The 26,923-nt window shown below is 37.6% G+C and overlaps 1 protein-coding gene across 2 annotated transcripts in view; it reads right to left on the bottom strand.

Annotated features, from left to right (window-relative positions):
- The window catches only part of RAB28 (RAB28, member RAS oncogene family), a 73,369-nt gene that overhangs the window by 11,397 nt on the left and 35,049 nt on the right, over nucleotides 1-26,923 (bottom strand). For both annotated transcript variants that reach the window (XM_090267068.1, XM_090267069.1), the window contains exon 5: nucleotides 242-345. In XM_090267068.1, coding sequence (XP_090123194.1) covers nucleotides 242-345 — 104 coding nt within the window. The remainder of the gene's footprint in view (nucleotides 1-241; nucleotides 346-26,923) is intronic.

Below are 26,923 nucleotides of genomic sequence, written 5' to 3'. Positions count from 1 at the left end.
ATGCTGAGATTGTGGATCATTTATATTCTTTTCAAACTCTTATCTAATACTCGAGATAACCATAAAATTATGTTATATGAATTATAAAAGTAATATACACAGAATAAACATATCTATTTTATTTTATGTCTTCAATAAGCATTAATTTGTTGCAAAAGTTAAATAATGGAAGTATACTTCCTATGAATATTATTAAGTAAAAGTAAACCTCATAACATTCAAAATCCATTATTTTACTTACAGAGTCTCCTGTCTTTGCCGAGACAAAGTGGCTACTAAAACCATTCTCCTGGCAAAACCGTAAGTGTTTTTCAGGTTTCACTGTTCGCAAATGCTCCAAATCAACTAGAAGGGTGAACAAAAACAGAAAAAAAAATTAATATTAGAGTCAATCAACACATTTTAACATGTTTAAGTTTGACTTATTTTCCAATATTATACCACAGCTTAGACACTAGCTGCGTAATCTTGGGTGATTTCCTTAATTTCTTTATGCCTCAATCTCTAAATCTAAAAACCAAGACTACAAATATACCTACCTTATATGGAGTGTTTGAGAATTAATCCATGTATAGTGAACAAAGACCAACACTGATAAGTGCTCAAAAAATGAAAGTTATCATTCTTATTATCTATATAGCTTCAGGCACATTGATGATACTCAAATATATATATATTTAGTACAATAAGTTTAAACATAATGATTAATTGAAAGATGCACTTACCGAAGCATATTTGATTGAAACAGTTCAATTACTATAATAATTAATTAGTTCTGCAATTTTTATAAATATTGATGTTCACACAAATACATAATTAATTTTATGCTAGACAATACCAATATTTCGGTTTATTTAATTTACTTAAAGCCATGGTTTATTATTTAAAGACAGAGCTCAGCTGCTTTCCAAACCTAAGTATTTATTTGGAAAGTAGAGAGCAAGCATTTATTTCCTTGAGTACTTGTAGGTGCTTTAAAGCAAAGCAGTGTTCATATCCAGTACTGGTTTTATCCAGCACGGTCTATTTTTTCAAATGTGATCCTTTATTGAACAGCTTCTCTTTTTACAACACTAGAAACCCTATAAGGGTGTTGACTCAATGCCATCAAATTATAAGGCAAATATATTCGCAGGATTTAAGGACAACTAGGTTCTTTGAGTCAATATAGGGAAAAAAAGTTAAATTGATTTCCTGAGGAAGGGACCCAACTGACTTGTAAAAACTTGTAAATTTGCAAATCTAGTAAGCCTACATAATAGTGTCAATTGATTATCAACTAAAAGTGCTCTCATTTTACATAAGAGGTTTTATTTAAAATTATATTGAAGGTCTTTAGTTTGTAGGCTTAAGAGATCTTTCGCTAGGAGATTTTTACTTAGTGGAGGGATTCCTGAGTCCCATTCATATTGCTTAGCTTGAATAATATGGAACTTTTTCCTCTTCTGGCCACAAGCTGCTGTTCCTTAAACACCACTGAGATCTTATTTACAGTAACAGCCCAAAAATGAACAGATACCACAGGCACCGATTTGTAGAAGACTAAAATACTAAGCTAACAGCACTGACAGTTATATATCTAGGTTATCATAATATTAAAGCTAAAATACTTTCCTAATTCAACAAGAGTAAGAACAAAGCATGTCACTAGGAAAAAACCCCAATGAAATCACTGTCTAATATTTTTTTCAATGAAGTTTGTCACTTTGTGTGTGTGTGTGTGTGTCTTTTCAAATGGAACCGTCTATCATTGTTCAATGGTTTTCTTTCTCTTTCTCCCCCTCTTTCTGGCCCTCCCCACAACTCCTGAACCACCACATGAGTTTACAGCATTGGAGGATTCACTATCCAAGGAAAAGGTTTCTTCCCAATAAAAATAGCAATAAAAGACAAATATGTCACTGACCAACTGGGGGTGAGGGAGAAGCATTTATTCAACAAACATTTATTGAGTGCCTATTATATACCAAGTACTGTACTAGGTAGTAAGAACCCAAAGATGAAAAAGATACAATCCATGTCTTCAAAAAGCCACCACCAGTGGGGGAAAAAATGGGACAACTGTAATGGAAAAACAATTTTAAAAATAAAGAAAAGTAAAGAAAAAATAAATAAATAAATAAAGTTTTAAAGGCTACCACCAGTATTATGAACATAAAAGACCACTAAAGATATATAAATTATTTCAAATAACTGAGACTCTGAAAAAATGAAAAAGCAGAGATTTTTTTTAAAGGCCCTTGTAGAACTCACTACAAAGTTTTCTTTTCTGTGTTAGAATTTACTGGGCAACATTTAAGAGGGCTCAGTTACTAGAGTACTTCATTCTAAATAATCCAGAAATGTAAATTCTGAAGATAAAGTTATAGTGAGACACTAGAAAAATCTTTTTTCTTTCCATTTTATTTTTTTCTTTTATTTTTAAGAGCATTCTTAAAATGATTATCCAGTACCTACCTATCATACATGTCGTAACACTCTCACTGCTATAATTTCCTTTATGTCCTTCAGTGAACCACATATTTTTGTAGGTATTATACATATACATATAAACATACACGCACACACATATATGTATTTTTTTTATCCTCATCCGAGGACATTTTCTCATTCTTATAAACAGAGAGGAAGGGAGAGAGTAAAACATCAATGCAAGAGAGAAACATCAATTGGTTGCCTCCCATACTCACTCAGACCGGAGATGGTACGTGCCCTGACCAGGAATCGAACCCACAACCTAGGTATGTGTCCTGACCAAGAATGGATCCCGCAACCTTTTGGTTACAGAACAACGCTCCAACCAACTGAGCCACATGGGCAAGGGCGTAGCTGTTATATTTTTAAAAATGGAATTAAAATTTCCTAATAACAGTAATATATGCTCATTTCCCAAATATTCAAAAAAAAAACAAGGATGAAAATGAAATCTAAAATGCCATCAACGCAAGATAACTATTGTTAACATGTTGGGTATATCCTTCCAACATCTAAGTAACTGAAAGACAGAGGCGTTAATACTGTATATATGCCTTTTTGTAAAAAACACACACATTTTTCATTTTCACCAATAACTTCGTTGATTTGTATATTTTGAGCATCATCCAGCTAGAAATCCCCAGCACAAAACTTCTCAAACCATGTTTGATCAGCCACAGCACCTTCTCTACACCTGCACAAATCTTTGTTTGCATTTCCGTTGCGTTTTTATCTTTCTTGAAATAATAAAGAATAATATGCCAACAATGTTGCATATCTTCTCCCATCTTCAATATCAAAATGGCCACACAAAAATTCACCAATTTTGGTAAGTTTTTTTTTTTTAAATGCACACTGATCTGACAGCTGTCACAATATAATCTAACAAAATTGTTTCAAATGAAGTTAAAGACAGCTCCGCGCTATTAGAGCCATCTTACAGAAAAAAACATTTGAACTTTTTGGCCAACCCACGCATCCTGCTTAACCATGCACTTAACCATTTCAACAGATAATTATGATACTGATCATCCATTCGGTCATTCAACCAATATTTGAGCATCAGGCACTGTCCTGGACACTGCAGACATAGCCAAGAGCTTACATTTGAATGAAGAACGAAGGACCAACAAGTAAAATATACAGTATGGAAAACGCTGATAGATTTTGTGAAGAAAAATAAAGGGTACATGAGAGGCAGCACTATTTTAAACAGGTAGGTGAAAAATCTTAGGCCGGCTGAGGAGCAAGGAAACGTGGGGGAAAGCCTTCCAGGCAGAGCGGGCTGCAAGCGCGAAGGCCCTAGAGGAGGTCATTTCTAGCAGCTGCAAGGAAAAGCCTGGAGGACAGCGTGGCTACAGCGAGTGGGAAAGGGAGGGAAACAGTGGGTAATGCGGCCCAACATACTGCGTCCCAGGGAATTTAAATGCCTTTTAGAAATGACGAGAATTCTCGCCACCCGCACGCAACGTATTAAGAAGCCAGGGCCACATCACGCCGAGTGTGCAGGCCCCTCTAAGAGATGGGAAGTTAATGGAGGGCTGTGATTAAAAAAAACACAAAAGTTATAATCTCACTCACATTTTAAAAGGTTCTTGGCTCTTTATTGAGAATAAACTGCACAGGGACAAAGGTAAAGCAAAGACAATGCCGAGGGAACGACATTCTAAGAAAGAGAGGATGGGGAGTAGGGCTGGAGTGGGGAGCCCCAGAGGTAATAAAAAGTGGGGCAGATTCTCAAAGTATCTTTGGAATAAAAAGTAAATAGGGTTTGCTAATGGATTTGACACGGGATTTGAAAAATATAGAAAAGTCACTGGAAGATAGTTAACCTGGTTTAAAATGAGACAGTGTAGTTGTGGGTTTGTTCCAGCCACACTCATTTAGTTCCGTGGGTGGAGAGAACTTTGCATGTGAGCTAAGGCTTTCCCAACCTTGTACAACAAGTGAAAAGAAAAACAGGTGAGCTGAAGAGAGTACATGCAATGCAGTGATTACTACATTTACGAAACAGAATCTAAGTTGATTTTAAGGTCTTATCTGGATTTTTAAATTATTGAAGTTGGGTGACTAAAGGAAGGGAGCTGGAAAGACGGCATATAATAAATAGAGAATGGGATGCATGAACTTGGTATTAGAAAGAGGGTGCAGAAACTGATATCAAGGTCAGTTTAGGTCTTCAGAATAACTATGTTTGTGCAGATGTGTGGGGGGCACAGCATGACTGGAGGTAGAGAATTCAGCAAACTGAGAGACCAAGGTCCTAGAATAATCTGTATTAGTATTGAAATTACTAAGAATTATGACAGCATAGTAACAGAGCGACTGTAACCGAGGAGCCCAAATCTTCAAGAAAACTCAAGGAAATGATATAGGTGTTGGCCAACAAATACGAGTGGCAGGAGGTATAATCATATGGCTTGATAATCAAATCTAAGGGCTTTTACGGAAGATAAAGAATGATCTGAAAAGAGGACCACAGACAAGGCCACCGATCCCTCCTTTCATCCTAGTGATAAGGTATATACAGAAGGAAAAAATCAACACCTCCGAGGGCTTCAGGGGAAGACAGCACTGCTCTTGTGGGAGAACCAAGAGACGGAACAAGAAGTTGAAGAACTTTTGTTTGAGAAAGATGCTAAAGAATAGAGGAATTTTATTGATATCTTTTTGTAAACTACTGCAGACCCAGTGGAAGTGCCTCAGAAATTAAGACTAGAAGCTGGTGCTACTGATGGCTGGTATTGGGACTTTGTTTAAGTCACTCTGAGCCTTACTTTTTTGTGCATATGAGATCGGAATGACGCTTCACCTATTTGTCAAAACGGTTATTCCAGACCCAGTTGGTGTCTCTCCAAAGAAGAATAAAATAAACATATAAGTAAATAAACAACGCAGAGAGTATCAGCTTTGGTGATGAGCACTTACGTCTAATTTTTTTCTGAAACTTTAATTAAAAGAATAAAGATATACAAACTTTAAATGCTTATTATAAAAAGGGGAATTATATATGATTATTACTTATTAGCACTTTAAAAGTATTCATTAATAACAATAAACCATAAAACTGAGCCCATAAGATCATAAAATAAGATACACTTTGCCTTAGCATTGATTTTATAAAGTCCTTTACAAAGTACTTGCAGCTGTACATACAGATTGTGAAATTACAACTGAAAAATGATCCATCATGATTGGCCCGAACATGACAAGTAAAATACCTTTAATAACTTATTAAATGTGCTTAAAATTATGTATATATTTTGATGTTGAAAACACACACTCATGCTGATCAGATAAGTCTATGCAACTATTTTTTTTAATTTTATTTTTCAATTAGTTTGCATTCACATTATTTTGTATTAGTTGCAGGTATACAGCATAGTGATCAGACAATCATATACTTTACAAAGTGCTCCCCCCAACATTCCAGGTGCCCACCCAGCACCATCAGTTATTGCAATATTACCGACTATGTTCCCTGTGCTTTAGTTTACATCCCTGTGATGATCTTGCATCTACCCATTAGTACTTCTTAATCCCATCACCTTTTTTACCCAGCCCCCAAACGCCCTCCGATCTGGCAACCGTTACTCTGTTCTCTGTATCTATAAACTTGTTTCTGTTCTGTTTGTTCGTTCATCGTGTTCTTTAGATTCCACATATACGTGAAATCATATGGCATTTGTCTTTATCTGGCTTATTTCATTTAGCAAAACACCTTCCAGGTGCATCCATGCTGTCTCAAATGGGGAGAGTTCATTCTTTTCATGGGTGAGTAATATTCCATTGTATCTCATGTATGTATTGCTACTTTTTTACCCACTTATCTACTGATGGGCCCTTGAGTTGCTTCCGTATCTTGGCTATTGTTAATAATGCTGCAATGAACATAGGGATGCACATATTCCTTCAAATTATTGTTTTGGGTCTCTTCAGATATATACCCAGAAGTAAAATTGCTGGCTCCTAAGGCAGTTCCATTTTTAATTTTTTGAGGAAACTCCACACTGGTTTCCGCAGTGGCTGCACCAGTCTGCATTCCCACCAACAGTGCACTAGGGTTCCCGTTTCTCCACATCCTCGCCAGCACTTGTTGTTTGCTGATTTATTGATGATGGCCACTCTGTCAGGTATGAGTTTATATCTAATTGTGGCTTTAATTTGCATTTCCCTGGTGATTCGTGATTTACAGTATCTTTTCCAGTCTATTGGTCCTCTGTATGTCCTACTTGGAGAAGTATTTATTTAGGTTCTCTGCCCATTTTTTAACTGGATTTTTTTTTTTTTTTTTTTTTTTTTTTTTGGTATTGAGTTATCTGAGTTCTTTATAAATTTTGGATATTGACCCTTAACATACGTATCATTGGCAAATATCTTCTCCTGTTCAGTAGGATGACTTTTCCTTTGGTTGATGGTTTCTTGTGACAACTTCTCTTTCTAAGACCTATTTGTTCACTGGCATTCAGGCACCCCTTTTCAGGACCTCCATTGCATCTACCTATGGGCTTACTAATATAATGAACAGAGTAACTTTCGAAAATATACTACCAACTATAACAATAGTTTAAAAACTAGATACAGCAAATGTATAATAATAATCAGGGCTACTGATCAGACTGATGTAAATTTTTAAGTTAAGTAAAATATAGAATTCTTAAAAACATTACAAGACACATTACTTTTAATACCGGCCTTAAGACTTTATAATATTCCTATCTTCCTAAATATTCATTTTCAACATGCTATAAGAACATACTCTATAATGAATATGACATTTTTATTCATACCAGAATGTATTACTTCATGTTTTTTTAATGGAAAGTATTATATGATGCTAATTAATTATATCATTGTCTATTTCCTGTCAATGGAAAAACACATTAAAAGTATGAACTATTCTTGCTCCTCAGTTCACATATGATGTCAGAAACAGAATATTTTCAGTGAATTGACTAAAATATGTCCTATCTAACTTAAAGTAGAAGCAAAACACAAATATAGCACTTGTAGAGATTTTCACAGTAATTTTTAGGTTATCAAGGAAACATCTAGAGTGTTGATCTGGTTATACTCAATTCAAACAAACTACTTGTCACATTAACTACCTCCAGGAAGTTACTCCAAACACAAAATAAACTGTTTATGCTCCTACTCAGATAGATAACATGACAGATTGTTATTAGTTGAAGACAGATGAAATACATTAATTTGATTGTGAGCATGTGTTTAATTTTACCCTGCCATGTACACCCTCTAATGCTGTCTTTCTCTGATGACATAGTAAATCATACTGTATTAGAAGAACTGGTAATGCAAGAAAATAAAAACTTACAGAACGTGACTTTGGTTTTCTAGATTCTTGAACCAACCTTCTTAAAAAATGTAACTACCTGTAAATCACTGGGTTGTACAAACAGATAAAGAAAAAAAGGGTCTCACCAAAGACATGGCTTTAATTCCAGTACGAATGTAAAACCTTTGTGCAGTTTACCATCTTCCCTGCATACTAGTTTTTATATCTTTGTGAAATGTCTCTTCTTTCCTTTTCCCATTTTCTACTGTTTTAAGTGTTTATCTTAAGCGCAGAGGAAGCACATTTGCTATATCTGTCCTAAACATCCCCCTCAGGTTAGAATTTCCCTTTTCAATCTTTCATGGTATGTTAGAGCCACAGAAATTAAGATTTTGTGAAATCAAACACGCTGCGATACTAGGTTCACTATTGTTTATGCTTCACTTACTTGGTTCTTTGGTCACACGCAGCTAAAAACAACAAGTGCATACATAGTACAGTAGTCACTTACAAAGTATTTGCTAAGTAAAAAAAAATATTTTTAGGGTCTTAGAAAAAACACAAAAACACTGTGTCTAAAATAATGTATTTTCCTTCATTTTATAGGCATATAATACAGACTCAAAATTAATTAACTAGAGTCTCACATCACAGTAGGAATATCATAAACATTGATATGATGAGCAAAAACGGCAAGACACAAAGAAATACCCAAAAATTCTAGCATTCACATGAAAATTAAAAATGACAAATATTGCTTAGAGAAGTATACAGATATGATGAAACTAAAAAAAGTAATAGAACAAGGAAAAGATCAGTATAAAAGATAACAGTTACCTCTAAAGGTAGAAAGAGGATTAATAAAGGTACCTGGTAGGCAGGCCTCTGAGGAGCTTGACAATCCTCTATGTCCTGATCCAGGAATAGCTATTCTTTAAAGTATACATGTATTTCACATACTCTTCTGTGTGTATACATCACTATAGTTAAAAATACCTATTAAAATTACATTAATAATTTGACAGTCTTCTCTTCAAACCTAATTTTTTTCATATCATCATAAAGAAGGGTCACTGTTATAAAAAAATTAATGGTTTTCATAATTTTTCCCAAGGATCTCTATTAATCATTTAATTATCAAATTATTTTTTTTTGACCCACTTATATATCTCCTGAGCCTTGTAGATTTTCTCTTCAATTATTTATCATCAGATTCTGCCAGACCCTCCTTTGCTAATTACTTTGCTTTTAGTAATTTTCCAACAACTTTACAGATTTCTCCTAATGCTACAAGATTTGCCTGATCATTTTGCATTGTACTTCTACTGTATAGTCTCGTATACCCACAAACGGACCTAGAAGGATTCTGAAGCAGTAATGATAAATAGTTAACTCTGTGGAGACCCCAGAAAACACCAGCAGGCAGTATCAAGAGGACAGGGAGGGGAATATGAAAGAAATCATATCATTTCCTCAATTTATTTAGCTATCACACCAAGCGCCTCAGCCCAGGGTTCCAGTGCTGGGAAAAGAAGTCCCCACAAATTCTGGCTATAAAAACCAGCGGAAATTGTGGGCTGAATTAGACAAAAAGCTGTTGGAGCCCCAGGCAGTTCTTCTTAAACGGCTCAAGTACAAACACACTCGGACTCCCTCCCTCTGAGCTCCAGCGCTCAGGCAGCAGTTCAAAAGGCCCCTGTGACATATGGGGAGAAACGAAGTGTCTGGCATGAAGGCGAGAGCTGGAGCAGCAGCTTTCTCTCAGACGTAAGTGCTGGCAGAGGCCACTGTTCCTTTTCTGAGCTGTTCCCCCACAGAACCAGCATGCAAGCACCATACCTGAGTCTCCATCTACCTGGCTATCACTGTTTGCTCTGCCCTGATGATTCCCTGAAGCCCTGCCCCACCAAATTTCAGGCCCATCAAAGCTGTTGCCAGTGGCTTTTCATACAAATGGCCTGTCTTGGCTTATTGCCTCAGCGTTTGCTATAATCTCTCAGACTAGCAGCATCTGGCCTCAGTGTGCCCCCTGTCCTTCAGTGAGAATAAAAAAAGAACACAACACATTTTAACCAAACTGATTTTAGAAAAATAAAAAAAAAATTCTCATAAAAACAGAGAGCATTTTCTTAATTATAAAATATCCCTTAGACTTTAATATTAAACTGTAATGTAACAAACTGAAGATGGTGCTAGCCCAATGTCAATAAGCCAAGATATAAATAGTAGGACAACTGTCAAAAGAATGCTTCCTCTAAAATAATAATAATAATAATAATAATAATAATAGATCAACTTTAAGAATAGAGACAAGTACACAATTCCTAAAAGAAAACTTTTGAAAGAAGAAAACTTCATTCCTAAATCTAAGACTTATATGTAAAATTTAATCAATTTTACCAATTCTTACTAAAATACAGAACAGCAACCATTAACCTTTAATGCTTAAAAAGAGGGAGACCTTACTTGCAAACCTAGAAAACACTCATCTTCACTGACAAAGAATCTAGTTCAGTGTGTCGATATAGTAGCATATCAAATTATAACTATGGATATAAATGGCAGCACTGAGGGAAAAGCTGGGATAAAGATGGAAATAAAATTTTACAACTATCTTTGCTGTTCAGTTTTAAAGCAAAAAAAAAAAAAATTTTTTACAGAAACTAAAATAAAATTCAGTTGATAAGTTTTAACAACACTAACTACTTTTTTGTTTGCTTTCAGATACATGTCATTTTGCCTTGTTTTTGTTAAAGTGCACTGACCACTCTGTACTTTCTGGCTAATCCAGAACTACAGAAAATTCTAAAATAGATTTAATAACCACTCAGGACAAGATTTTTAAAACTTCACATTTAGGTATTCATTTGCAAAAGGGTCATCTTTCTTATATAGGAAAATCTCTGTCTCCTAATGAAAATGTAAACCCATATTTGAAATGTAAATAGCTTGTGTTGGAAGATTAACTGAAAATTTTCTGGCTTAGAAGAAAACAAATGCACATAGCCAAAATCCCAAACCTAAGAATATCTGACTTAAAACTAGTAGTCTTTCTTGTCCCAGGGTGTGTTACTTAATGATACACTTTAACTGTAAAATAAATTCAAATACAGCCCCTAATTCAAACTCAAACCTCGGAAGTATATGTCATGGGTGCGATGTGTTCTATAAAACTGAAACAAGAAACACATGAGTCTATACTCAAAAGAGGCAAAAGCAAGCTGTTACACTGTAGGTTCAAGAGACTACAGAAAACCCACTGAGAACTACCGTTCTCAGACAGAAAACTGTTCTCATGAGAATGAATCACCTGATTCTGAGACTGTCAAAAACTAGACTTCTTTTATTGACTATTCCAGGAAAAAAACTTTTAATCAGAAAAACTGACACCCCTCCTCCATTATATGTCAAAAATACAACCAGTATTTATAAATAAAATTCTGAGATTTCTTAATGAATATTAAGAGCAATGATAAGGGAAATTACTAAGCTCTGATTCTCTTTCTTTCATTTATTTATTTGGGGGGATGGGGAGGAGGGAGAAAAGAGAGGGAAAGAAACATCGATGTGAGGGAGAAATACCAAACTGTTGCCCCCGGCACTTGCCCCAAACAGGACCAAACAAGCAACCTAGGCACGTGCCCTGACCCGGAAGCAAACCAGCGACTTTGCACTTGGCGGGACCAATGCCCAACCGACTGAGCCTCACCTGTCAGGGTGATGTCCCTTCTTTTAGAATATTTACTGTTTGAAGAACAGATGAAGACTCTAGCAGGAATATTTACAATGAATGAGCACAATAGCTTTTCATGTTAGGGCACTAACAATAATCTTCTATTCTGTCTTTAATAGACAAATCCACCACTTTCTCAATTGACTGGGATCTATTATACATTTAACTTTGACACCTGGTTCATTTTTCTCTCTTTTTAATACATTGTAAAAGTCATTTTTTTAATTCAGAAATAATCACAAAGAAATCATCAAAAATGGGGGAAAGATAAGACTATTGGGCATCCAACCAGTAGAAATTTTATGTAGCTCTTCAAAACAAAGCTTCAAAAAAAAAGAAAATGTCTACATAATAAGAAAAAATATGTGGGCTAAAAACTTTAAGTAAAAAAAAAAAAACAAAAAACTTACATGTGGAAAAGACTGAAAGACTATATACACATATGTGAGGTATAATCATGAGATTTTTTCTCTCCATAGATTTCTGCATTTTCCAGATTTTCTAAATTGAATATGTAATGACATTCTTTACTTTAAATCCTAAAAAATCCATTAGAGAATAATTCTAGAATAATTCTTAGTATAATGTCTTAGAATGTTTTACACAAGTGATATTTTTTTAAAATTCACTATGCTAATACTTCAATGTAAGATATAAAAATATGGAAATAAAAGTAATTTTTTAATTTTATTTATTTATTTTTAGAGAGAGGAGACTTGGGGGGAAGGGAGAGAGAAACATGAATGTGAGAGAGAAACATCGATTGGTTGTCTCTCTCATGACCCCAACCAGGGACCTGGCCTGCAACTCAGGCGTGTGCCCTGCCTGGGAATCGAACCAGTAACCGTTCCCTTTGCAGGACGATGCCCAGCCAAGCCACAATGGCCAGGGCCAAAGTAATTTTTTTTAAACAAGCATATCAATGGTAACTTGCAGTCTATGAAGTTATAGTTAGTCCTAAATTTATATTTTATTAAAATTTAGTACCATTTTTTTGGATCTACGCGCTAGGAATTAATTTGTTAACAATCGTTATTACATTTTCTTTCATAGATAAGTGTCTCAGAAGAATATCAAGCACTGCAATACAATCTCATTTGGACTTCTGGTCAAGACAGAGGCATAGGTAAACATGCTTCACCTCCTCGCACACTACAAAAAAAAATTACATCTAAACTACAAAACAAGTTATCACCCAGAACCAACAGAAAATCGAGTGGTATATAAATTCAACCACCAAGGATTAAAAGAAGCCGCATTCACCCAGATGGGTAGGAGGGGCGGAAACACAGAGAGAGGCGGAGAGGCCACAGAGGCAGGGAGTTGCGGGGGTGGCACAGGGAGGCGGCCCCACACTCAGGTGTGAGGGATAAAAAGCAGGAGGGGTACATCCCGGGAGCGAGAAGTCCCAGTCCCCAAACCAAAACACCCAGCAGCCCAGGGTTCCAGAGACAGGACGCTAAGTTCCCACAAGTTCAGGCTATAAAAACCAGTGAGTGTCGGGAGGCGGAGGAAACTGCCAGATTATCAAGAGACTCCTTTTAAAGAGCCAACATGGACTTCGGACTTATGCAGACCACCCCCTCTGGGACTCCGATTCAGGGCAACAGCTGGAAGGGTACAAGTGGCATACAGGCTGGAAACGGGGCAAGTGCTGGGGACAAGATTCATCCTGGGGAGACCTCCAGAAGCCAGACAGGGGCACTGTCCCCTCTCTGAGCACTCTGCCCACACGGAGCCATGAAATGGGTTGCCCCACCCTGGCATTAACCTAAGGCTCCACCCTGCACGATTTACAGGTCCATTCTTCTACAATAGGCCATGCTACTAAGACAGGGAGTTAAAGCAGCTCTGCCTAATACACAGAAACAAACACAGGGAGCCTGCCAAACTGAGGAGACAAAGAAATATGGCCCAAGTGAAAGAACAGAACAAAACCCCAGAAAAAAGAATTAAATTAAACCAACCTATCAGATACAGAGTTCAAAATACTGGTTATTGGGAGAACTCACTGAATACAGCAACAGCATAAAAAAGACCCAGGCAGAAATGAAGGTTACATTAAGTGAAATAAAAGAAAAATTGACAGGGAACCTACCATAGAGGGAACAAAACTGAGTATCAAATCAACAATTTATAAATGAGGGAAAAAAAGCATTTGATCAGAACAGAAAGATGAAAAGAGAATTTTAAAAAAACGAGGATTGAACAAGAAGCCTCTGGGACATCTCCAAATGTACCAACATCCAAATCACAGGGATGTCAGAAGAAGAGAAAGAGCAAGAAATTGAAAACGTATCTGAAAAATAATGAAAGAAAACTTCCCTAATTTGGTGAAGGAAATAGACATACAAGTCCAGGAAGCAAAGAGAGTCCCAAACAATCTAGACCCAAAAAGGACCACACTAAGACACATCATGATTAAAATGCCAAAGGTTAAAGATAAAGAGAGAATCTTAAAAGCAACAAGAGCAAAGCAAAGAGTTACCTACAAAGGGGTGCCTATAAGACTGTCAGCTGAGTTCTCAAAAGAAACTTTGCAGGCAAAAAGGGACTGGCAAGAAGTGTTCAAAGCGATGAAAAGCTGGGACTTACAACCAGGATCACTCTATCCAGCAAGGCTATCATTTGGAATGGAAGGGCAGAGGAAGTGCTTCCCAGACAAGGTAAAGCTAAAGGAGTTCATCATCACCAGGCCATTATTATATGAAATGTTAAAGGGGCTTATTTAAGAAAAAGAAGATCAAAACTGTGAACACTAAAATGGCAACAAATTCACAATTATCAACAACTGAATCTAAAAAAACAAACTAAGCAAACAACCAGAACAGGAACAGAACCATAGGTGTGGCGATCACTGGGAGAGTGACCAGTGGGGAGGGGGAGGGGGAGAAATGGGGAAATGGTGCAGGGACTAAGAAGCATAATCAGTTGGTACAAAATAGGCAGGGGGGTGTTAAGAATAATATAGGAAACGTGAAGCCAAAGAACTTACATGCACAACCCATGGACGTGAACTAAGGAAGAGGGTGGTTGGAGGGAATGGGGAATACTGGGCTGAGGGGGGTAAAGGGGTAAAAATTAGGACAACTGTAATAGCAGAAGCAATAACATATATTTAAAAAATAAAATAAAATCTCATTTGGGGCTAATTAACCTGAATAGCTACAAATAATTCTGTCTATTGCCACAAAAAATCAACCTCAGAAATCAAATTGTACTACCTCTGATATTAAATAATTATGTTGAAAACAAAAGATACACAAACCAATACCGATAAAGAATTATATGTCACTGAAACAGGTGTACAAACTTTAAAGCTGACAAAAAGAAATGTTTTAGACCTTACTTTGTAATTGATCCTACCCCATTACATTACACATCTATAGCATAACACGGAAATACATCCGCCTGTAGTTGTCAAATTTCTCTCACTATGCCCTTCCATAGCACTGATTTAAAATAGTACTCCTGTTTTTCTTACTCTTCAGAGATAATTTATATGAAAAGCATATTTAAAATCAGTGATGTCCATTTATTTACATTCCTTCTGAGCATATTCTTCTCACTGTCATCAATTACTCTGCAGTTGAATTCTTTTTATTTTTAGTTTTTATTGAATGTATTGGGGTGACTTTGGTTAATAAAATTATATACATTTCAATTGTACAATTCGGTAATACATCATCTGTATATTGTATTATGGGTTCACCCCCCAAAGACAAGTCCCCTTCTATGACAATTTATTCCCCCTTTACCCTCTTCTTCCTTGCCCTGCCCTCTTTCCCTCCGGTAACCCCAGTACTGTCTTCTGTATAAAATTTTGTTGTTCTTTTTATTTTGCTTTGCTTTGCTCTGCTTTGCTTAATCCCCGCACCTTCTGTCTCACTCTAGGTCATCTAAACATAAAGCTTCTTTGGGGTGTTTTGTACACTCCCCCACTCACCATTTTGTTACACAGGTCTTGTGATAAAAAGATTTCTATTGTTTTTAAAAGATTGTTATGCCTGTTTAAATATTTAAATCTAACTATCTAAGCACAATAAATATTTTTTAATCCAAACCATTATTTAAGGTTCAAAATATCCCTGATATGCCAGATGAAATATTAAAAATGAAATATTAAAAATAAGAATATATAGCAGCACTAAAAAAAAAAAGGAAAATGTGCGAAGATTAAAACACAAAGAGCAAATTTAATAGGAGATGGTAGGAACAACTCTCTAAATACAGATCTAATACCAAAGTTTCGAGTACGAACCCTGGACCAGGTAGGGTGGATCCGTTGTGGTTCAATCAAGCAGAAGCAGCAGGAGGAGGGATAAGGCAGGACTTATTACAGGGGCCGGACCTGACAGAGCTGCGAGGGCTGCTGGAATGGCAGGGGCAGGCTCTTGCCTCTGCACCAGTTCTGAGCCTGCAGTCGCTCTAGGGCAGCCAGACCAGCAGTCAGAAAGGAAACAGGGCAGGAGAAGAGCAGGGACAAGCTGGAACCTGTGAAGATGAGCCGCAGTCGATGAAGAAAACGGAAACACACGAGAACCAACTTTACTCTGAGGACAACAGGAACTGGCGGTGACAAACTGGAACTCACACGTGTCTCTTACCATCTCCAACCCTAACGCCGAGGGGGACCTAAGGGAGAAGCTTGTACCCCGCACTGGGGAGCTGTGTGTGCAGGGCAAGTGTTCAGAGAAGGTGAAGAGGGACGTCTGGCCGGGGCTGAAGAAACTGCTGGATCATTTGCTCTCCACTCCTACAAGGTGACCTGGCAAATCAATGACACGATGTGAGACCTCTCACAGAGCCTAGTACTCAGGACTGACGACCTCAGAGAGTCGAAAGGCATGCCTGCCACTCCCCTTACTCCTTATAATCTAATCAAAATGTCTCCTATCACCAACGCTAACCAAAACAATACAGGGAAGGGAATCTTAGGAAACACGCATTGCCGGTTTGGCCAAGCCAACCGAGCCCGATGCCACCGCAGGCCCAGGTCAGCGCCCCCACATAACCGCAGACTGTTCTCAAAGTGAGAAGGAAGGAAGGACAGCGTTTTTGTGAAGAATATGAAGGCATAAAGAGAGTCACTGATCTGCTGCAGCATCACAAGCACAATTGGATCATCTGGGTTGACCTTCTAATTGTCCGCTTCCTTCTTGGTCAGCAATGCGGATACACCAAGTATCCCTGTTTTCTGTGTATGTGGGACAGCAGAGCTCGTGAGAAGCACTGGGTGGAGTGGAACTGGCCTACAAGATCTGACCTCAAACCTGGTCATCCAAATATTCTACATGAGCTGCTTGTTGACAGAAAGAACATTATATTCCCACCTCTGCACATAAAATTGGGTCTCGTGAAACAATTTGTGAAAGCTTTGCCAACTGAAGGAGATTGTGTCAAGTATCTCATTTTGGCATTTCCTAGCCTGTCGTTTGAAAAGATAAAATACTTTAATATGTAGGTTTGGTAGCAGAACTTTACTACTTGCACACAATTTGACTTACAGTAACAATATATAGCCTTATATGAATAAAAGAACTCTAACTAAACAGTATATTCAGGTAATTTTTTCTTTATTTTCCTTTGTATGTACATTTTGTATGATTTTTGGAACAAAGGGAGGGTATCCTGTACCTTAAAAAGTTGACGTGATAGAGAAAAACTGGGGTCACTTTTGGATTCAGATACCAAAAGTTAGTCAAAAACTGTCAGATCTAACTTAACAAAAATTGTGTTCCCCAGTGTAAATGGAGAGTTATTCCATGTTCATGGGTAGAAGACTCAATATCATCAAGATGTCAGCTCCATCCGATTTGATCTACAGATTTAATGCAACCCCAATCAAAATCCCAACAAGTTATTTTGAGGATATTGACAAACTTAGTATAGTTTATATGGAAAGGCAGAAGACCCAGAATAGCCAAAAGCCATGCTGAAAAAGAAGAGCAAAGGTAAAGGACTGACGCGACCCAACTTCAAGATTTACTAGAACGCTCTAGCAATCAAGACTATGTGGTCTTGCAAAAGAACAGACAAACAGACCGATGAAACAGAGCAGACAGACCAGGTAAAATCCCATATAAACACAGTCAACTGATCTTCGCCAAAGAAGCAAAGACAGTACAATGGAGCAGAGAGTCTTTTTAACTACTGGTGCTAGAACGACTGGACACCCTTATACTCTGCACAAAAAATTAACTCAAAATGGATCAAAGGCCTAAATGTGAAGTGCAAAAGTAAAACCCCATCCAAGACAACAGAGGAGAAACACAGATGGCCTTGGGTATGGCCATGACCTTTTAGATACAACACCAAAGCTACATAACATAACTGTAAAAACGGATAAGCTAGACAGCATTAAAATTAAAAACGTGTGCTCTGGTAAAAACAATGTCAAAAGAATGAGAAGACAAGACCCAGACTGGCAGGAAATATTTGCAAAAGACACATTTGATTAAGTAGTGTCAACCAAAATATACGAAAACCTCTTAAAACTCAACGCTGAGAAAACAAACAGCCCAGTTGAAAAAGGGGCCAACGCCCTCAGCAGACGCCTCGCCGAAGAAGATGCACAGACGGCAATGGAAAGCAGCACATGAAAAGTCTCTCCACACCACATACCGTCAGGGAAACGGAAACTAAAACAGCATCCCGCTGTAACCTACCCGAGTGGTCAAAGCCTGAAACACCGACATCACCAAATGCGGGCGAGGATGTGGGGCAACGGGCACGGGAACCCCAGGTCATGGCTGGTGGGAATGCAAAGGGGTACAGCCATCTTGGAAGAGTTCAATGGGTTCCTGCAAAATGAAACATACCCTTACCGTACAATCCAGCAATCGCACTCCTTGGTAACTGCCTAAATGATCTGAAAGACTATATCCACGCAAAAACCTACACGATGATGTTTATAGTAGCTTTATCTCTAATTGCCAAAACTGAAAAGCAACCAAGATGCCCTTCAGTAGGTGCAGGGATAAACTGTGCTAGAAAGAAATGAGCTATGAAGCCAGGAAAGGTCACGGAGGAGCTTTAGATGCAATGCTAACTGGAAGAAGATAACCTTAAAGGACTGCATACTGGATGATTCAAAAACGTGTGATGTCCTGGCAAAAGGCAAACCAGTGGAGATGTAAAAAGATCAGTGGTTGTCAGGGGCTGGGGGAGGAGGATGAATGGGGGGAGCACAGAGGATTTTTAGGGCAGTGAAAATACTCTGTAAACCATGATGGCTACTTGCCTTTCTGTATGTGTTCAAACCTAAAGAATGTATAAAACCAACAGTAAATCATAATGGAAACTACTGACCCTGAGGGATTATCATGTATCAGTGTAAGTTCATCAACTGTAACAAACATACCACTCTTGTGAGGGTGTTAACAAGGGAGGGAGGAAACACGATGTGGGGGTATACGTAGCTCCCCCTCAATTTTGTTATGAACTTTAAACTGCTCTAAAAAGATCTGTATTAATTTTTTAAAAAGAGTATAGGCAGGCAGACAATTGATTCTGGAATTAAGCTCCTTTGGATATTACTAAAAATAAGGACCAAAGGCCATATCAAACTATATCAACAAATGCTATTTTCCTAAAATCCTTCACAGTATTTTAATTCAGATCTTTCTATTTTAGAATCTTAAACATTAGCAAATTCAATCTCTAGTATCATGAAAAGCACTCAAGATCTTCCATTAAAGGTGTGTGCATGTGTGTGTTTGTGTGTGTGTACAACTGAGCCGAACTTGGCCCATGTACATTCTTTTCAAGATCCTGATGAAGTTAGCATTATGAAGCATGAATAGAAACTAAACCTCTGGCAAAGTTTTTCACTTTTACAGGACTTGGCAGTTTTGTTGGGTCTTTTTGTCTGTTTAACATGTGTACAGAATTCTGTGGCAAGAAAAATCTTACAATACAATAGTCATAAACTGGAATTGCATTAATTCCAAACAATACACAAGTGATGATCCTCACGGGATTATCACTTGGAAGAACTAATCTCCTCTTCCATTCCCTCTCAACATCTGCTTGTATTATAGCAGTGAAACAGTGAGCTAAAAAAGAAAAGGAAATTAAAGCTTAAGTTTTCAAATCTATTATCTCTACAGATTTAAGCTGGAGATAATGCTAAAAGTGAAGAGGGCAAAATTTTGCCTGATTGTATCGTTATAACCAAGAGAACCGCTGGCATTCCATCATTTTTTTTTTCAATTACAGTTTACATTCAGTACTACTCTGGACTAGTTTCAGGTGCACAGCACAGGGATCAGACAATCATGTACATACTTCACAAAGTGTTCCCCCCAACATTCCAGGTGCCCACCTGGCACCACACATAGTTATTACAGTATTACTGACTATATTCCCTGTGCTTTATTTTACATCCCTGTGACTGTTTTTTAACTACCAATTACTACTTCTTAATCCCAACACATTTTTCACCCAGCCCCTCAACACCCTACTCTTCTGGCAATCATCAGTCTGTTCTCTGTATCTATAAGTCTATTTCAATTTTGTTTGTTCCTTTATTTTGTTCTTCAGGTTCCACATACACGGATAAGTGAAATCATATAGTATTTGTGTTTCTCTGGCTGACTTATTTCATTTACTACAATACCCTCTAGGTCCACCCACATTGTCTCAAATAGCAATATTTCATTCTTTTTATGGCCAAGTGATATTCCATTGTGTCTATGTACACTGTATTTTTATCTGCTCATCTATTGATGGCCACGGGCTGCTTCCCTAGCTTGGCCATTGTAAGTAATGCAATGAACACAGGGGTGCACATATTCTTTCAAATTAGTGTCTCGGGTATCTTCAGATAAATACCCAGAAGTAAAACTGCTGGGTTATAAGGAAAGTTCCATTTTTAATTTTTTGAGGAACCTCCACACTGCTTTCCACAGTGGCTGCACCAGTCTGCATTCCCACCAATAGTGCACTTGGGTTCCCTTTTCTCCACATCCTCGCCAGCACTTGTTTTCTGTTGATTTATTGATGATGGCCATTCTGACAGGTGTGAGGTGATTTCTCATTGTGGTTTTAATTTGCATTTCTCTGATGATTAGTGAAGTTGAGCATCTTTTCATATGTCTGTCGGCCATCTGTGTGTCCTCTTTGGAGAAGTGTCTATTCAGGTCCTCTGCCCATTTTTTAATTGGATCTTTTTTTTTGGTGCTGAGTTGTCTGAGTTCTTTATAAATTTTGGATATTAATGCCTTGTTGGATGTTATCATTGGCAAATATCTTCTTCGATCCAGTTTGTTGCTGCTTTCCTTCACTGTGTAAAACTTTTTTAGCTTTATGTCGTTCCATTTGTTTAATTTTTTTTTTGCTTCCCTTGCCCAAGAAGATATCAGAAAAAATACTGTGACATTCCCATCCCTGGAAAGAATTCCTAAGAGATTTACATAAAGATTCAACAAGGCAAAAACCTTAGTAGGGAAGGGAAGGTAGAGCAAAACTTACCTTGTTAGTCTTAGTTTACCATTTAGTCTCACCCAGTCTGAGGAGGGTAATGTGAAGTGAGACCCTGATGCACTGAGAAGCAGGAGGAAGAAATAAAACGCTTTCATAAGGCCCTAAAAAAAGCTCCACCCACATTTATGACTTCGACTTTTACACAATAATCTTTACGTGGTACTTGATCCTTTACCTTGATCCCTATTGATATCCCATCTTTCCCTGCCTGTTTATAAACTAGTCACTGTCCATTTTTAACCTTAGAAATCCAGCCTTCCTTGTAATTTTATGGCTGTATCTTGAAAACTATCAGGTCTTTAAGCATAGCGACCATGACTTATTCTTCTCGTAGTCCCAGTATTTAGCTTGATGAGTAGACAAATCAGGCCCTCAACAGATGTTTGCTAAATACATATATTACCCTGCTTGCACTGATGAGATTACACTCATGTTATTCAACAGTATTAATCAAAATATTTGGTTGACCTTTAAAATATTTTACTATTAGCTTTAGTCAAGGTAACCTTTATTCTCATGATTATGACTAACGAGAATATATTTCACCCTATAGGGGTACAACACAAACTTTAGAGGTTTAGAGTCTCAAGACTAGTCTTAAACATATTTTCAATTTGTGTGTTTTTAATCATCATAAAATCATCCTTCTTCTCCTGGCTTTGCTTGACATCAAGATGTATATGGTGTAAGAAAATGGCTCAGTCTCATGATCCAAATGACCAGAATTTCCAATAGAGCTGATATTCTGAAATGTACTGATCTACCGTTGAGTTTTTCTGACTATTTCTAATTTTTGAACCTCTCTTCAAAAAAACAGCTAACCCAAAATATTAGTTTAAAAAAAATTTTTTTTAAGACATAAAAACCTTCTTAAAATATCACTGCTTCCAGCTATGGCAAAATAACTGGGACAAGATTTTCCTTCTGCGATAAACAACTAGAAAACTCACAAAATGCATAAAGTAGACACTGAACATTAGACGGAGTAATCCCTGAGAGATGAGAAACAAATAAGGTGAGCGTTATTATCACTCTTTCTACCTGGAGGTACTTTCTAGACCAGGAAGTGCTTCCAGGAAGAGCACAAAGAGAGCACAGTCAGCTTGTTGACATGAAGATAGGTTGATTGAGAATATTCACAATTACACTGGAATAAAGGGGGAAAAAAAACAAATGACTTACTCAGCAGATACAGAAAACGCATTTGACAAAACCCAACACTTTCAGGATAAAAGCATGGCAGAAATATATCCGCTCATCACCTCTATTAAATGGAGGTGCCAGCTGAGGCAATCTGGCAAGAAAAAGTATTAAAAGGCATTCACAATGGAAAGGAAAGGAAGAAGGAAAATGATCTCTACTTGCAGATGTGATGATCTTATATGTTGAAATCTTAAAGAATTCATTAAAAAAAAAAACTATTGGAGCTAATAAACTAGCTCAGCAAGTTTGTAGAACCAATATACAAAAATCATTTGCATTTCTTTACACTAGCAATGAACAATCCAAAAAAGGAAATTAAGAAAACATTTCCATTTATTATAGTATGATAGCATCAAAAAGGATAAAATATTTAGGAATAAGTTTAACAAAAGAAGTGCAAATTTCAGTCTCTAATTTCTTTCAGCAGAGTTTTGTAGCGTTTAAAGTAAAACTAATTAAATAGAAAGACTCCCCATGTTCATGGATTGAAAGACTTAATATTATTAAGATGACAATACTCCTCAAATCGATCTACAGATTCAGCACCATACCTATCAGATTCCCAGCTGACTTATTTTCAGAAATGACAAGCTGATCCTAAAATTCATATGGAAAAGCAAGAACTATAGAATATTCAAAGCAGTCTGGAAAAAAAGAAAAAGGCAGGAGGAATCACAATTCCATGAATCAAATTCTCAGGGATTCTACATTTCTGTCAACCTCTCTAAATACACTTTATCTTAACATGCTGCATTTTGCCCGAAATTCAGTCCTTGCATTTATGTATCCAAACCTTACTAGCTTTCAAAGACTAAGTTTAAGTTCCACATTCTTCGTAACCCTTAGCTGACAATTTCCCCCCCACTGATATAATAGACCTAAATTATATGTTGTCTTTCTTCCATACTTTTTGTTCATTATGTTAATCTTACTCCCACAAAAAGACAAGTTTCCTCCAGGTTAGATTCATAATATATATGTGCCTAGGAAGTAGCTATGTACTAACAGATAGAACTTATTACTTCAAGAATTAAATAGTTATGTTAATTTTCCTACTGCCTTTCTGTGCTGCTTAATTTCAAGGTATTTCAAATTAGGGATAAATTAGAACAAGCCTTGAACACATATATAGAATCACACATAGACTGAAAGCATCATAAAAAAGTCGCCTAATTTAGCCTAATTAACCAGCTAATTAATTCTTTAAAAGAAACTGTTAGATAAAATAAAGACCAGAATAACATTTATTCTCAGTTTTTGCCACTGTTAGCAATATATATCTCTTTTACAGTATACACCAGCTAATCTCTCCCATTCCCTAAATGATAATGAGAATAAATCTTCCTCGCAGCAACTGGTGACATTCCAATAAATCAATGTGCTGCAGTGATACCTAAATAAAAGCTTCCTTCACTATAATGATGCTTCCAGGCTGCCCTCAGTCAGGTGGTTACTTGCAGTTAATGGTCTGTGACATACCACACAAGAAGTCCTGAAAAGACTTATTACCCGCTGCATGTGCAACAATATTTGCTTTATGGATGGCTAAATGAATGAAGACATTCAGTATAACTGTAAATGTAAAATCAAAAGAAAACTTACAAGTAACATGTTTTCTTTGAGTAAAAGGGCTGTGACCATTTTCCATTAATACTTAACCTTTCGCTGGAGCAGGGCAGCCGCATACCCAGAAAGCCCAGGGGCTGTTCTGGGTTAACGCTAATTAACTGCTCCCAATCAAAGGAGCAATAACTTCTCAAAAGTGTGAGATCGTCAGCCTCTATTGTTGACAACAAAGTCACATCACAAAGCTCAGTACACAATAAAAAAAAAAGACAATACCTAAGCTGAGAGCATGTCTTTTAATCAAACTTATAAGTACATATACAACACAAACTGCCAAGAAAAGAATTATTATTATTATGCCACACACAGAATTTGCTAACCTCAAACAATACTCTATCTTTCATAGCTGCCAGACTCTGTAAGCATTCATATGTTTATCATTTCTAATTTTATTTCATTTACTAGACTCCACTTTTGTCCACCATATGTATGTCCACTGTGGATTAACTATTCCCTTAGGTACAATTAAGGCCTTTCCATTTGTTGTAAGAAGAGCTAAGTATGAAGGACACAGCCAGAAATAACATTTATACCTCAACCAAAAACAGAAGCACATTCAAACTCAAACGATGGTTTATGCAGCATCTTTTTTTTTATTAGACACATGTCTACAGAGCAAAATAAACTTGAGATAAAAATTCATGGCAACTGTATACCAGCTTTCACCATTCAGATTGAATATCAAAACTATATTGACTCCATCAATTGAATTTAAATAATTTTTCAGAAAAATACACTTCTAAAGTCTAAGTGAAGGGAAGGCCGGCTTCCAAATACTAACTATAATATAATATAATAATAATAATATAATATAACCAGAATTTTAATCAATATTTATGTATTTCAAAAGTATTTTAAATTTTTAAATGTTTTTGAGTTTTAAATCCTTAAATTAAAAAGAGACAGATGGATAAATGGAGACAGAATGACTCCACAAAGCCTCCTCTGATTACCTGTAACAAGGACACAGGACAACAACCAACACCTACAGCACCTACTATACATGTAAGTAGACACGGTTCTAGGAATTTTATCTATATTCAGTTCCTACAACAACCTTCCTATGAGGTAGGTGAGGTTATTACTTCCACCTCAGAGACAAGGAAACTGAGTTACAAAGAAGGCAAGTACCTTATCATGGTTACATAATAGGTGAGTCCATACCTGGACCTAAAACGTCTTCCTCAGAAGTCTGTGCTCACACTGTCTCTACAGTAAAGTGCTAGAACACACCATAAAATAAATATCCATAAGGAAAAATAAAATTTCTCATTAAAATTAAAATTTTGAATGAAGATTAAGAAACCAATTAGGACTAAGAGTTTAGTTTTCAAAAGAACGGTGTGTAATGTGAAAGGCTTTTTATGTGATTTTACATGGTAATAACTCATAAATACCAAATGAGTCCATTATTAAACTCTTCTTCCAGATGAAAACCTGGGCTTGGAATTTTACAAAAGCTTTGTTCTTGTGTTCACTTTACCATAACGAAATACCTGTAGTTCCATCTTTCACTGAGGTAGAGAACTAACTGATAATTGGGTAGTCAGAGGTAACAAGTAGTATTTACTGAGCACTTTCTCTGGGCTAGACAGCAGACGGCTGTGAACGAGCGTCTCTGCCTTCATGGAGCGCTAATTAAAGAACCCCTGCATAACTCCACAGGGAAAAACTGTGCTAAAAAGGTGCCTTTTTCAGATGAATTCTGTTGTTCAAAGTTTAAACAACAGAAAATAGCTAATAATTATTAAAATCAAACAAGAAACTATCTAGTCTCGTGTCCTAGTCCTTATCCCTCTAGGAAGAGCTTAGGAATTGAGAAAGTTCTCACAGACTCCTGCTATTCTTCCTTTTTTCTTACTCAGAATCAGTGCAATGAACTGAAGAATAAGGAAAGGAGATGGCTCATCCAAAACTATCTAAAACAGAACATTTTATATTATCGAGTGTTTGCACAGAGACTGCCCTCCTAAGTCTCTCTCTCTTCCTTCCCATGAACGTAAAACACGCTGTCAAGCCTCCCGTCCTCTAAAAACACCGGAGTTCTGACCCACGTCCCCTCCACCGGCTGCCTCCTCTGTAACCCCCTCGTATGGCAGCGTGACACACATGTTGCCTCTACCCACTGTCTACAGTCCCGTCCCTTCCCTTCCCTCTTAAACTCGCCCTCATCACCTTCTACCCCACGGCTCCAAGGCCCTGCCTGACAACGTCACCACTGACTCTACCAGCCATCCTCGACCCCCATCTGCTGGTCACTCCCTTGTCCCTAAAACACCCTTGGCTTCCAGGACACATCACTCACGGCTTTCCTCCTACCCCCAATAACCACACTGCAATTCTACCGCTGATCCCTCTTCCCTCCCCCAAACGTTAAAAGCATGGCTACACCCCGAGAACTCATCGTTGAGCCCTGTCCCTTTTTATACTCACTCCTACTTGAAGTTCATCCGCGCTCAAGGATTTAACCATCATCAACGTGCTGTAGAGCCTGGGCTTCCATCTCTAGACCTCACCTTGCCCCCTGAGCTCTAGGCTCACGTATCCAATCGCCTACTAAGCATCTCCACATAGATGCTTAAGTACCCCAAACTGAATTAACATCTCCAAAATCAGACTTTTAATCCTCACCCGAAGTTTGTTCTCCCGTATTCTTTCTCACCTCAGTAAACTGAACTTCAACGTTCGAGATGCTTGGGCAAAACCCCTTGGCTTTATCTTCTGCCCTCCGCTCCACAACCGTTCGGTAAGAAACCCATCACGGCTCCTTTCAGAACACACCCAGGAGCCCCGCACTGCTCGCTGCTCACGGTGCTGTCACTGCTCCATGCCGCCAGCACTTCTCACCTGGCTTACCCGCCGCAGTCCAGTCCCAAAACAAGAACCGTAGTGGCCCTTTCAGGTTAAATCTCTTCCCTCTGCCCCAAGCCTGCAGCGGCTTCCCGTCTCACGGAGTAAACGTCCAAGCCCTGGCAATGGCCTCCGAAGTCGCTGCTGATCCGTCCCCCTCCTAGGACCGTCCGTCGTGAGGCAGAACCTAACTTAACCTCCTGCACTGTTCTTTCACTCCCTATTCCTTAGACATGGCCACACACACGGCCACA

This window comes from Furipterus horrens, unplaced genomic scaffold, assembly GCF_987537825.1.
Source record: "Furipterus horrens unplaced genomic scaffold, mFurHor1.1.pri manual_scaffold_2, whole genome shotgun sequence".
In the NCBI taxonomy this organism is placed as follows: Eukaryota; Metazoa; Chordata; class Mammalia; order Chiroptera; family Furipteridae; genus Furipterus; species Furipterus horrens.
Note: the sequence above shows the minus strand (reverse complement) of the source record. Positions and strands in the feature narration are given on the sequence as shown.